Source organism: Mobula birostris, chromosome 5, assembly GCF_030028105.1.
Source record: "Mobula birostris isolate sMobBir1 chromosome 5, sMobBir1.hap1, whole genome shotgun sequence".
In the NCBI taxonomy this organism is placed as follows: Eukaryota; Metazoa; Chordata; class Chondrichthyes; order Myliobatiformes; family Myliobatidae; genus Mobula; species Mobula birostris.
The window spans coordinates 630,679-645,612 of NC_092374.1; the positions used below are offsets into that span (position 1 = coordinate 630,679).

Below are 14,934 nucleotides of genomic sequence, written 5' to 3' on the forward strand. Positions count from 1 at the left end.
CTATCTCATTTCTTTCAATACCTCCCCTGACAACTTCCTGCTGTAGTAACATTTCCCTGGAGAATTTCCTTTAGAACTTGCCCTTTTCACCTTAAATCTATGGCCTCTCTTATACGACATTTTCTCCCAAGTAAAAAAACCATCTATCCAATGTCTCTCAATTCTGTTAAACTTCTATCAGGTCACCCTCAGCTCTAATGGTCCAGAGAAAACCAGTTTGTAAAGCTCCTCATGATGAATACTCTCATTTACAGGGAACATCCTTGGGAACCCCTAAGAACATTTAACATCACAGGTCAAAACAAACCCTTCGGCCCACAATATTGTGCTGAGCTTTTAACATACTCCAAGTTTAATCTAACATTTCCTTTCTCACATAGCCCTCTATTTTTCTATCACCCATGTGCCTATCTAATAGTTTCTTAAATGTTCCTAATGTATCTGCCTCTAACACTACCCACCTCTTCTGCATCCTCTCCAAAAATCCACACCCTTCCCGTAATATGACCAGAACTGCACCACAAAATACTGGCCTGACCAAACTTTTATTAGCTACAACATGACTTCCAGGATTTTTATACTCAATAACCAACTGATGAAGGCAAATGTCACATGCTTTCTTTACCACCATTTATGTTGGCACTTTCAAAGAACTACAGACTTTCAGATTCTTGGATAATTGGGATCTCTTCTGGGGAAAGTATGACCTGTTCAAAAAGGACAGGTTACACCTGAACCCGAAGGGGACCAATATCCTGGCGGGAAAGTTTAATAGAGCTGTTAAGGAGGGTTTAAACTAATTTGGCAGGGGGATGGGAACCGGAATGATAGAGTGGAGGAAGGGGAAAACAGAAATAAATCTAAGATAGTGAGCAGTAAAGATGTCAGGAAAGACAGGCAGGTGATGGGGCAAATGTGTAGCCATTGGGATGAGTTGCAGTGAAATCAAAGCAAAAAGTATCAAATACTGGTCTTAAGGTGTTACACTTAAATGCACGCAGCATAAGGAATAAGGTGGATGATCTTGTTGTACAGCTACAGATTGGCAGGTATGATATTGTGGCCATCACTGAGACCTGGCTAAAGGATGCATGTCTCTGGGAGCTGAACGTCCAAGGATACACGGTGTATCGGAAGGATAGGAAGGTAGGCAGAGGGGGAGGCGTGGCTTTATTGGTAAGAAATGATATTAAATCATTAGAAAGAGGTGATATAGGATCAGAAGGTGCAGAATCTTTACGGGTTGAGCTAAGGAATAGCAGGGGTAAAAGGACCCTGATGGCAGTTATTTATAGGCCTCCAAACAGCTGCAGGGATGTGGACTACAAATTACAACTGGAAATAGAAAAGGCTTGTCAGAAGGGCAGTGTTATGATAATTGTGGGGGATTTTAACATGCGAGTAGATTGGAAAAATCAGGTCGGCACTGGATCTCAAGAGAGAGAATTTGTAGAATGTCTGCGAGATGGCTTTTTAGAACAGCTTGTTGTTGAGCCCACTAGGGGATCGGCTGTACTGGATTGGGTATTGTGTAATGAACTGGAGGTGATTAGAGAGATTGAGGTGAAGGAACCCTTAGGAGGCAGTGATCATAACATGATTGAGCTCACTGTGAAATTAGAAAAAGAGAAGCTGAAATCTGATGTGTCGGTGTTTCAGTGGAGTAAAGGAAATTACAGTGGCATGAGAGAGGAACTGGCCAAAGTTGACTGGAAAGAGACACTGGCGGGAAAGACGGCAGAGCAGCAGTGGCTGGAGTTTATGCGAGAAATGAGGAATGTGCAAGACAGGTATATTCCAAAAAAGAAGAAATTTTCGAGTGGAAAAAGGATGCAACCGTGGTTGACAAGAGAAGTCAAAGCCAAAGTTAAAGCAAAGGAGAGGGCATACAAGGAACCAAAAATTAGTGGGAAGACAGAGGATTGGGAAGTTCTTAAAACCTTACTAAAGGAAACCAAGAAGGTCATTAAGAGAGAAAAGATTAATTATGAAAGGAAACTAGCAAATAATATCAAAGAGGATACTAAAAGCTTTTTCAAGTATATAAAGAGTAAAAGACAGGTGAGAGTAGATAAAGGACCGATAGAAAATGATACTGGAGAAATTGTAGTGGGAGATGAGGAGATGGCAGAGGAACTGAACAAGTATTTTGCATCAGTCTTCACTGAGGAAGACAGCAGGATACCGGACACTCAAGGGTGGCAGGGAAGAGAAGTGTGCTCAGTCACAATTACAACAGAGAAAGTACTCAGGAAGCTGAATAGGCTAAAGGTCGATAAATCTCCTGGACCAGATGGAATGCACCCTCGTGTTCTGAAGGAGGTAGCTTGGAGATTGCGGAGGCATTAGCGATGATCTTTCAAAAGTCGATAGATTCTGGCATGGTTCCGGAAGACTGGAAGATTGCAAATGTCACTCCGCTCTTTAAGAAGGGGGCAAGGAAGCAAAAAGGAAATTATAGACCTGTTAGCTTGACGTCGGTGGTTGGGAAGTTGTTGGAGTCGATTGTCAAGGATGAGGTTACAGAGTACCTGGAGGCATATGACAAGATAGGCAGAACTAAACATGGATTCCTTAAAGGAAAATCCTGCATGACAAACCTATTACAATTTTTTGAGGAAATTACCAGTAGGCTAGACAAGAGAGATGCAGTGGATGTTGTATATTTGGATTATCAGAAGGCCTTTGACAAGGTGCCACACATGAGGCTGCTTAACAAGATAAGAGCCCATGGAATTACAGGAAAGTTACATACGTGGATAGAGCGTTGGCTGATTGGCAGGAAACAGAGAGTGGGAATAAAGGGATCCTATTCTGGTTGGCTGCCGGTTACCAGTGGTGTTCCACAGGGATCAGTGTTGGGGCCACTTCTTTTTACATTGTACATCAACGATTTGGATTATGGAATAGATGGCTTTGTGGCTAAGGTTGCTAACGATACGAAGATAGGTGGAGGGGCCGGTAGTGCTGAGGAAACAAGAGAGTCTGCAGAGAGACTTGGATAGATTGGAAGAATGGGCAGAGAAGTGGCAAATGAAGTATAATGTTGGAAAGTGTATGGTTATGCACTTTGGCAGAAAAAATAAACGGGCAGACTATTATTTAAATGGGGAAAGAATTCAAAGTTCTGAGATGCAACAGGACTTAGGAGTCCTCGTACAGGATTCCTTTAAAGTTAACCTCCAGGTTGAGTTAGTAGTGAAGAAGGCAAATGCAATGTTGGCATTCATTTCTAGAGGAATAGAGTATAGGAGCAGGGATGTGATGTTGAGGCTCTATAAGGCGCTGGTGAGACCTCACTTGGAGTACTGTGGGCAGTTTTGGTCTCCTTATTTAAGAAAGGATGTGCTGACGTTGGAGAGGGTACAGAGAAGATTCACTAGAATGATTCCGGGAATGAGAGGGTTAACATATGAGGAACGTTTGTCCGCTCTTGGACTGTATTCCTTGGAGTTTAGAAGAATGAGGGGAGACCTCATAGAAACATTTCAAATGTTAAAAGGCATGGACAGGGTGGATGTGGCAAAGTTGTTTCCCATGATAGGGGAGTCCAGTACAAGAGGGCATGACTTCAGGATTGAAGGGCGCCCTTTCAGAACAGAAATGCGAATAAATTTTTTTAGTCAGAGGGTGGTGAATCTATGGAATTTGTTGCCACGGGCAGCAGTGGAGGCCAAGTCATTGGGTGTATTTAAGGCAGAGATTGATAGGTATCTGAGTAGCCAGGGCATCAAAGGTTATGGTGAGAAGGCGGAGCAGTGGGACTAAATAGGATAAAATGGATCAGCTCATGATAAAATGGCGGAGCAGACTCGACGGGCCAAATGAGACTCCTTTGTCTTATGGTCTTATAAAATTCCCTCTGTACATCATTTCTCCAAAGGGTCCTGCCATTTAATTGCTTGGTCAAACATGGACAAATTTCCCTCAGGATCAATAAAGTATATCTGTCTGTCTGTCTAGATCTAGGTGGGCACCTTAGTTGGTATGGGCAAGATGGGCTGTATTATCCGTTAAAGATGGCGTCGGTAACTGGCAACTTTGCGCGAACTCTCCCGAGCAAACTGCCCTCTCCACTATCCTCTACCCGAGAAACCCTTCTAAACTTCCAATTTAGCATGATAAAGATCAACAACACTCTGGCGAAGCCACTGACCAAGCTGGAGACCACCGCGCCAGAACTGCTTCTTAAACTCCGGACCGCACCTGGACCTGACCAACGAGGTGCACCACGTTCCCGGAGACCCACGGTCTGCTACCGTGCCAGAGCGCTTGGAGACACAGTCCATTCCGACCAGCACCTCTCCGGAGCAGACGACCACACAGAAGTGACGGCGGAGACCTCAAGGAGCCACAGAGACTTCCCCGGAGTGACCACCGTAAAGCCCCGTTGATGGCCATCCACAGTTGCCAGAAGTGAGGCCTCCGCCGCCGACCTTGGAAATCGAGCCCCAAGCTCAACTGGAGCGGAGGCCTCCGCAACTGTGACTCGACTTAAGGACTTGATTCAGCAAGGAGCCCGGCCATCCGGGATTAAGTGTTGGCTTCGGGGCCCGACCCAATCGACAGCCCGGGCCCCCGGCAGCTGGAAGTGGCAGCAGAGCCTCCCCCGCTACTCAGCCCGACCCGGAGCGCCCGACAACGCAACCCGCCGACATAAAACAGCTGACAACACACTGCATTGATGGAGACCTGGAAAGATGCACTATTTACCGAGGAAGTGTGGGAAAAGAGCTGGCCTGCTGGTCAGATTGAAGCTGAGGGGCTTCAGGGTCCCTATGCCCACCATCCTACAAGCTAATGGGCAAGCCATAGAGAACAAGGTGGATGATCTTAAAGGGAGACTCACCTACTGCAGGGAGATGTAGAACTGCTGTGTATTCTGTTTCACCGAGACCTGGCTCTCCCCTGCCACCCCTGACTGTGCCATCCGACCGGTGGGATTTTCCATCCATCGGATGGACCGCACAGCGTCTTCGGGCAAGACGAGGGGAGGTGGTGTCTGCCTACTGATCAACACTGGGTGGTGCTCAGACACAGTGGCGCTGACAACCTCCTGCAGCCCGGACCTGGAACACCTGTCGGTGAAGTGTCATCCCTACTATCTGCCACGGGAATTCACCTCGGTCATACTGACAGCGGTCTACATTTCCCCCAAGGCGGACGTGGAGTGTGCTCTGAACATACTGTACGCCATCATCAGTGAACTAGAGACCAGGTATCCGGAGGCTTTGCTCATTACAGCCGTGGACTTTAACCTGGCCAACCTCAGAAAGATGCTGCCAAAGTTATACCAACATGTCTCCTGCCCCACTAGAGGCCCGAATATACTTGACCACTGCTACACAGCAGTCAAGGATGCCTACCGTTCCGTCCCATGACCTCACTTCGGAAAATCAGACCATCAGGCCGTACTCCTCCTCCCGGCTTACAAACAGAAACTGAAGCGGGAGGTCACGGTGTCAAAAGTAGTGTCGCGTTGGACAGAGGAAACAGATGAGGTCCTCCATGACTGCTTTGAATTGGTGGACTGGTTAATATTCAAGGACTCGGCAGCTAACCTCGATGAGTATGCCTCAGCTGTCACGGACTTTATTTGGAAATGCACGGAGGACTGTGTGTCTCGCAAGACGATCCGGATGAATCATGAGGTCAAGTCCCTTTTAAAGGCTAGAGCTGTGGCTTTTAGGTCCGGGGACACCAGTCGCTACAAGGAATCCAGGCGTGAACTCCAGAAAGCCATTAAGGGCGCCAAGAGGCAATATCGAGCCAAGTTGGAAGCCCAGGCTAACCAAGGCGATGCCAGTAGACTATGGCAGGGTCTAAATGAGATCACTGGGCGCAAAGAAAAGTCTGGGAATATCAATAACTATGGCGCTTCTCTTCCTGACGAACTTAACGTATTCTACGCAAGATTTGAACAGAAGAGGAGCATCCCGCTCCCTCCAGATGAACCAGACCTGGTGGCATCGAGATTCATCGTCACCAAGGAGGACGTTAGAAGGGCCTTCCTGAAGATAGGCGACAGGCCCAGATGGCGTCCCGAGACGGGTTCTGCGGGCCTGTGCAAGCGAGCTAGCTGGAGCGTTTGCTGATATCTTCAGCTGCTCCTTGCTTCAGTCTAAGATCCCCTCGTGTTTTAAGAAGGCAACAATAATCCCAGTGCCGAAGAAGAGCAAGGTGGCATGCCTGAATGACTATCGACCTATGGCTCTGACATCAATTGCTATGAAGTGCTTCAAGCGATTGGTTATGGCACACATCAGCCACAGCCTACCGGTCAACCTCGACACTTTGCAATTTGTCTACCGGAGCAGATGCCATCTCTCTGGCCCTACATTCCTCCTTAGAACACCTGGAGAATAAAGACGCATATGTAAGGCTCCTTTTCATTGACTACAGCTCTGCCTTTAATACCATCATTTCAAATAAACTGATTCCTAAGCTCTGGAACCTGGGCCTTAGCACTCAGATCTGCAGCTGGATCTTCAACTTCCTCACAGACAGGACCCAGGTGAAAAATAGGGGACAAGCTCTCCTCTACAATCACTCTGAGCACCGGTGCCCCACAAGGCTGTGTACTCACCCCCACTGTACTCACTGTACACCCATGATTGTGTAGCCAAGTTTCCATCAAGCTCAATATATAAGTTTGCTGATGACACAACAATTGTAGGCCGCATCTCAGGTAATGATGAGTTTGAGTACAGAGAGGAAATCAAGAACCTGGTGGCATGGTGTGAAGACAATAACCTATCCCTCAACGTCAGCAAGACGAAGGAATTGGTTGTTGACCTCAGAAGGAGTAGCGGACCGCACGATCCCATTTACATCGGTGGTGCGCAAGTGGAACAGATCAAAAGCTTTAAGTTCCTCGAGGTCAATATCACAAATGACCTGAGTTGGTCCAACCAAGCAGAGTCCACTGCCAAGAAGGCCCACCAGAGCCTTTACTTCCTGAGAAAACTAAAGAAATTTGGCCTGTCCCCTAAAACTCTCACTAATTCTTATAGATGCACTGTAGAAAGCATTCTTCTAAGGTGCATCACAACCTGGTATGGAAGTTGTCCTGTCCAAGACCAGAAGAAGCTGCAATAGATCGTGAACACGGCGCAGCACATCACACAAACCAATCTTCCATCCGTGGACTCACTTTACGCCACATGCTGTTGGAGCAGTGCTGCCAGGATAATCAAGGATACGACCCACCCAGGCAACACACTTTATGTCCCTCTTCCCTCCGGGAGAAGGCTCAGGAGCTTGAAGACTCCTACGGCCAGATTTGGGAACAGCTTCTTTCCAACTGTGATAAGACTGCTGAACGGATCCTGACCTGGATCTGGGCCGTACCCTCCAAATATCCGGACCTGCCTCTCCAATTTTTTTCGCACTACCTTACCTCCCATTTTTCTATTTCCTATTTATGATTTATAATTTAAATTTTTAATATTTACTAATTTTAACTGTTTTTACTATTTAATATTTGTAATCCAGGGAGTGTGAAGCACAGAATCAAATATCGCTGTGATGATTGTATGTTCTAGTACAAATTGTTTGGCGACAATAAAGTATAAAGTATTATCAGACTCTACATTTGTCCTCCTAAAGATCCATCACCTCACACCTATCCAGATTAAACACTATCTGCCATTTCTCTGCCTATATTTCCAACTGGTCTGTATCCTGCTGAACTGTGACAACCCTCCTCAGTATCCTCAACTCCTCCCATTATGCAGTCTGCAAGCACATAATAAGCCACAGCTGATATATTGAAAGACTAGAGGATGCTGACATTGTGCCCTTATTTGAGAAGGGTTGCAAAGACAAGCCAGGGAAGTACAGGTCAGTGAGCTTAACATCACAAGTGGGAAATTTGCTGGAGAGGATTCACAGGGGTAAGAATTATTTGCATTTGGAAAGACAAGAACTGATCAGCAATAGTCAGAATAGCTTTCTGTCTAGGTAACATGTTTCACAAAATTGTCTGAGATGTTTAAGAGGACTGTTGAGGGCAGGGTGGCAAATGTCTACACGGACTCGAACAAGACCTTTGATGAGGTACAAGGTAGGCTTGTCCGGAAGCTGAGATCACAGGGGATCCAGGCTGAGCTAGCCAATTAGACACTAAATTGGCTTGTGATAGGAGTTAGTGGGGTGCTAATGCAAGAGTTGTTTTACAGATTAGAATCAGCATGTGACCGGTGGTGTGCCACAAGGATCCATGCTGGGTTCCTATTATTTGTCATCCATGTTAGCAATTTGGTTGTTATGTTGGCGGTATCATTATTAGTTTGTGAATGATACCAAAATTGGTGCTACTGTGATTAGTAAAGAAAGTTATCTAAGGTTATAGCAGCATCCAGATTAACTGGGAAAGCATGCTAAGCAATGACAAATGAAATTTAACTGAGTCAAAATACTGCAGTTTGGGAAGTTACATGAGGACAGAACTTGTGCTGTAAACAGCAAGGCCCTGGAAACGTTGAAGGACAGAGACTTAAGTGTACAGGTACATAGTACCTAGAAATTGGTAAACCAAGTTTTTTTTTTAAGCATGTCGTACCAGACACTCAGCCATTCTTGTCTGGCATGTGGTGTCAGGATTAACTGGGTCACGTTACGACTCGACCCTTGTATTTTTTACGAGGCTGAGTGGCTAGCTCGACACTGAACCCAACATGGATGAAAAGCGTGCTCAGGGGTGGCCCGACCTGGATTCGATCTCCGGAACCTTCACTCCGGAGTCCGGCGCTGATCTCACTGCGCCACCAGCCGGCCACTGGTAAACCAAGTAATAAAGTGGTGATAACAGGATTTGACATGAAGGCCTTCACCAGTCAAAGCAGAGACTGAGAGCTGGAACATCATCTCACAGCAGTACCAAGACATTAGTGAGACCACTTCATTTGCAGTTCTGGTTTCCTGACAATAGAGGGGGATATCATAAAGCCAAACAGGGGGCAGAGAGATTCACAAGAATATTTACAGAACTAGATGGATTCAGTTATAAAGTACGGCTAGATAGCTTGAGACTGTTTTCCCTGCAGTGTAAAAAGCTGAGGGGTGTCCTTTTAGAGGTGTATGAGATCATGAGGGGCAGGAATGGTTGCTTAAAGTGCCAAGCTTTAGATGTTTCAGAAAGGACAGGGTTGGAGGCAAAAGAGGTGGGAGCGTGGCACTGCTGATCAGAGATAGTGTCATGGCTGCAGAAAAGGTGGACGTCATGGAGGGACTGTCTCTGTGGGTGGAAGTTAGGAACAGGAAGGGGTCAATAACTCTACTGGGTGTTTTTTTTATAGACCACCCAATAGTAAACAAGGACATCGAGGAACAGACAGGGAGAGAGATTCTGGAAAGGTGTAATAATAAGAGGGTTGTTGTGGTGGGAGATTTTAATTTCCCCAATATTGTTTGGCATCTCCTTAGAGCAAGGGGTTTAGATGGAGTGAAGTTTGTTCAGGAAGGTTTCTTGACACAATATGTAGATAAGCCTACAAGAGGAGAGACTGTACTTGATCTGGTATTGGGAAATGAACCTGGTCAGGTATCAGATCTCTCAGTGGGAGAGCATTTTGGAGATAGTGATCACAATTCTATCTCCTTTACCATAGCATTGGAGGGGGATAGGAACAGACAAGTTAGGAAAGCATTTAATTGGTTTAAGGGGAAATATGAGGCTATCAGGCAGGAATTTGGAAGCATATATTGGGAACAGATGTTCTCAGGGAAATGTACGGTAGAAATGTGGCAAATGTTCAGGGGATACTTGTGTGGAATTCTGTATAGGTACGTTCCAATGAGACAGGGAAAGGATGGTAGGGTACAGGAACCGTTGTGTACAAAGGCTGTTGTAAATCCAGTCAAGAAAAGAAAAGCTTATAAAAGGTTCAAAAAACTAGGTAATGATGGAGATCTAGAAGATTATAAGGCAAGCAGGAAGGAGCTTAAGAATGAAATTAGGAGATCCAGAAGGGGCCATGAAAAGGCCTTGGCGGGCAGGATTAAGGAAAAAAAAACCCAAGGCATTCTACAAGTATGTGAAGAGCAAGAGGATAAGATGTGAGAGAATAGGACCAATCAAATGTGACAGTGGAAAAGTCTGTATAGAACCGGAAGAGATAGCAGAGATACTTAATGAATACTTTGCTTCAGTATTCACTACGGAAAAGGATCTTGGCGACTGTAGGGATGACTTACAACAGATTGGAAAGCTTGAAAAGCTTGAGCATATAGATAAGAAAGAGGGTGTGCTGGAGCTTTTGGAAAGCATCAAGTTGGATAAGTCACTGGGACCAGTCGAGAGGTACCACAAGCTACTGTGGGAGGCAGGGAGGATATTGCTGAGTCTCTGGCGATGATTTTTGTATCATCTATGGGTACTGGAGAGGTTCCGGAGGATTGTAGGATTGTGGATGTTATTCCCTTTTTCAAGGGAGTAGAGATAGCCCATGAAATTATAGACCAGTGAGTCTTACTTCAGTGGTTGGTAAGGCAGGATTTATGAACATTTGGAGAAGCATAGTATGAATCGTCAGCATGGCTTTGTCAAAGGCAGGTCATGCCTTACGAGCCTGATTGAATTTTTTGAGGATGTGACTAAACATATTGATGAATGTAGAGCAGTAGATGTAGTGTATATGGATTTCAGCAAGGCATTTGATAAGGTTCCCCATGCCAGGCTTATTGAGAAACTAAGAAAGTACGGGATCCAAGGGGACATTGCTTTGTGGATCCAGAATTCGCTTGCCCACAGAAGGAAAAGAGTGGTTCTGGGACCCCTACTCTTTGTGATTTTTATAAATGACCTGGATGAGGAAGTGGAGGGATGGGTTAGTAAATCTGCTGATGACACAAAGGTTGTGGGTGTTGTGGATATTGTGGAGGGCTGTCAGAGGTTACAGCGGTACATTGATAGGATGCAAAACTGGGTGAGAAGTGGCAGATACAGTTCAACCCAGATAAGTGTGAGATGGTTCATTTTAGCAGGTCAAATATGATGGCAGAATATAGTATTAATGGTAAGACTCTTGGCAGTGTGGAAGATCACTTGGGGTCCGAGTCCATAGGACACTCAAAGCTGCAACGCAGGTTGACTCTGTGGTTAAGAAGGCATGCGGTGATAGATAGATAGAGCTTAGAAAAATAGAGGGCTCTGGGTAACCCTGGGTAATTTCTAAAGTACATGTTTGACACAGCATTGTGGGCCAAAGGGCCTGTAATGCACTGTAGGTTTTCTATGTTTCTATGTTTTCTGAAGATATGGTGAATGGTCCTTTTCTCCAAAAGCTGGGGAACCTAAAACTAGAGGGCAGTTTTATGATGAGTGGAAAAATTGAAGGTGACCTTGGGTGCAAGTTCTTCCCACAGGATGATAAGTGTACAATTGGAAGGTTTGAGGAACATGGACGGAATAAATCAACAAAGAGAAGCCACATGGTAGATCTCCTGGGTCCCTTATCCTGGCTCTGTGTTCTTAGTCCTTCAAGTTTACCTCAAGTGCCTAAGCAATTTTCTTCTGAAACCATTGAACAATGCCAATGGAGGTGGGAGGTGCCTTCTGCATCGCTCAAAAGGCACTTGGACATCTTGCCTGACAAATCTGTTAGAATTCTCCAAAGAAGTAACAAACAAGGTGGACAAAGATGGATGTCATTTACTTGTATTTTCAGAAGGCATTTAATAAGATGCTTCACATGAGGCTGTTGAACAAGATAAAATCCTATGGCGTTACTGGAAACATACCGGCATGGATAGAGGAGTGGCTGACAGGCAGGAGGCAGTAAGTAGGAATAAAAGGGGCCTTTTCTGGTTAGCTGCCAGTGACTACTGGTGATCCTCTGGGGTTAGTATTGGCACCACTACTTTTCACATTAGATAGTGAAATTGATGGCTTTGTGGCAAAGTTTGCGGATGATACAAAGATAGGTGGAGGGGTAGGTAGTGCTGAGGAAGCAATGCGATTGCAGCAGGACTTAGGACAAACTGAAATGGGCAAAAAGGTGACAGATGAAATGTTGATGGGAAATGTATGATAATACATTTTGGAAAAAGAAACAATAGTGTGGACTATTATCTAAATGGGGAAAAGGTTCAAACCTCAGAGGTACAAAGGGACTTAGGAGATCTCCAAAAGGTTAATTCAAAAGTTGAGTCTGTAGTAAAGAAGGCAAATGAAATGTTGGCACTCATTTCAAGGGAAATAGAATATAAAAACTAGTTAGGGCACACTTGGGAGTATGGACAACAGTTTTGGGCTGCCTATCTCAGAAAAGGATGTGTTGTCATTGGAGTCCAGAGGCAGCTTTGGGCCTGTACTCACTGGAATTTAGAAAAACGCAGGGGGGATAAGGTGGATGTGGAGAGGATGGTGGGGCGTCCAGAACTAGAGGGCACAGCCTCAAAACTGAAGGACGCTCTTTTAGAACAGAAGAAGAATTTTTTTTTTTTAGCCAGAATGGTGAATCTGTGGAATACTCTACCAGAGATTGTGGTGGAGGCCAAGTATGTGGGTATATTCAAAGCACAAGTTGATAGATTTCTGATTGGTCGGGGCATCAAGGGATATGGTGAGAGGGCAGGTGTATATGGTTGAATAGGATCGGAATCAACCATGATGAAATGGCAGAGTGGACTTGATGGGCTGAATGGCCTAATTTATGTCTTATGGACAGATAATTGAATAGGATAGTACAGGAATATAGGCCTAATGCAAGTAAATGAGGTGAGTGCAGACACACATCTTAATCGGCACAGACAAAAGGACACATTTCTGTGCTGGGCATCTGACTTTGCTTCCAACACCCTCATAAAGCAGCAAGTTCAACATCACTGATATTTACTACATTCAAAACATTTTCCTTCTCAACCCTTGTCCAAAACTGTAAACCTGTGCCAGATTATCTTTGTTCTCATCTGAATACAATTTAATTCTCTCCACAATCTTTCCTAAAAAGACCCTTTACCCCACAATCCTGTGAACTAATTAAACTCCTTAAATGCCTAATTTAACCAATCCCTTCTTCCTTCATAAGTCCATATGGTTAATTCTCTGCATATTCATGTGCCTAAGACCCTCTTAAGTGCTACTATTGCATCTGCCTCTACCACCATCCCACAGCACACATTCAGGCAACCACACACTCTCTGGTTTCTCAATATTTTACAAAATCCTTTCAAATTTCCCCTCAGCCTCCACCACTCTGGAGAAAAAAAACCCAAGTTTATCCAGCCTCTCGTTATAGCACATGCCCCATACTCCAGGCAACATCCTGGTAAGCCTCTTCTGCATCCCCTCAAAATCCTCCACATCCTTCCTATAATAAAACAACTAGCAATGAATACAATATTCCTGATGCAGCCTAATCAAAGCTTTATAAAGCTGCAACATAACTTTCTGACTCTTTAACATTACGCTTCAACTCATAAAGGCAGGCATATCACACGCTTTATCAACCTTTGCAACCACTTCCTGGACCCTAACATCCCTGTGTCCATTAGCACACAGGGCTGTAGATTAATTTCAATCCACTTGATGGACCGGGGAAGCGTTAATACAGCAGGTGAGGACGGGCCGAACGGCCCTTTAATTCTTACTGTAGTTTGGCACGTTGAGCAGATCGGTAAGGTCAGGGTACAGCCGGTCGTCCTGCAAGTGTTTGTCGATCAGACGCCCAGCGTTTTCCAGCGAGTCCAGCGTGCTGGTGCCGGGCCCGGGACATACCACGGGCGGCATGGTGCTGCCTGGGCGCTCGCTCTGGCCTCGGGATGTCCGGGACGGCGGCTACCGCTTGTAGGCGGTCAGACGCTGGGGCCGGGGACTGGGCCTTGGCCTTGAGCAGTACGATGAAGAGTCCGGGTTGGGGGTCGATAACGGTGCTGCTACCAGTCTCTAGAGCCGTGGGCCAGGGTCCAGACGGCCGCCGCAGGTCTCTGGCGCCTCGGACCAGGGTAGGAACAGTGCCGATCTCTGGAGCCTCGGACTAGGGTAGGAACAGTGCCGATCTCTGGAGTCTCGGACTAGGGTAGGAACAGTGCCGATCTCTGGAGCCTCGGACTAGGGTAGGAACAGTGCCGATCTCTGGAGCCTCGGACTAGGGTAGGAACAGTGCCGAAGTCCGCACGGCCTCAAACTCGGGCTCGGTTCTAGTTCCCGCGCCAATTCCTCGCCGCCGCTCTTCGAGCGACTGGTCAAAGGTCAAATGCCAAAGAGTGAACAGTCCGAGACAGGAGGAGCCGCGCTGCACATCGCCCCCAACGGCCGCCGGAGGACCGACAGCGGCTACGCTGAACATCCGAGGTTCTCGTCATAGTTTTATGTGTGTTTCTTGAATTTCCTGCATTTGCAGATTTCCTCGTGTATCCGAGGTTCTCGTCAGCCTGATAACCTCGTCCTTCGTTTTCGCTGCAATATGCGGTTCTGCGCTCTGACCAGCTGTTAAACAATTTCCACACATCAGATGTCAACTTCGACCATTAAAGCAGAAATGCAAGGAAGAGAGCATGGCGCGAGCAACACACACAAAATGCTGGAGGAACTCAGCAGGTCAGCCAGCATCTATGGGAAAAAAGTACAGTCCACGTTTCAGGCAGACAACCTTCAGCATGACCGGAGGGAAAAAAATGAGGAATGATATGGCATTAACTAAACTGATTCAGTTTGAGTTTATACTTCACATCTTGGGAGTGATGTCATATAATGTCAAAAGAACGTGGCAGTGAGGGGAAGTTTTACTCTATGAGTAAAACCTGTTCTGTTGCAAAGATTGGTGAAGGAGCAGGTGGTGTTGAGGAAACAAGAAGGATGCAGAAGGAGTTAAACATATTAGGAGAATGGGCAAGAGAGTGGTAAATGAAATACAGTTGGAAAATGCATGGTCACGCACTTTGGTGGTAGAAATAAATGTGCAGACTATTTTCTAAATGGGAGAAAATCCA

General features: G+C 45.8%; 1 protein-coding gene across 3 annotated transcripts in view; it reads right to left on the reverse strand.

Annotated features, from left to right (window-relative positions):
- nup155 (nucleoporin 155) overlaps positions 1-14,187 on the reverse strand; it is a 244,979-nt gene extending 230,792 nt beyond the window's left edge. For all 3 annotated transcript variants that reach the window (XM_072257447.1, XM_072257446.1, XM_072257448.1), the window contains exon 1: positions 13,594-14,187. In XM_072257447.1, the coding sequence (XP_072113548.1) occupies positions 13,594-13,732 (139 nt within the window). In that variant the 5' untranslated portion in view covers positions 13,733-14,187. The remainder of the gene's footprint in view (positions 1-13,593) is intronic.
- Between the last annotated feature and the right edge of the window lie 747 nt (positions 14,188-14,934).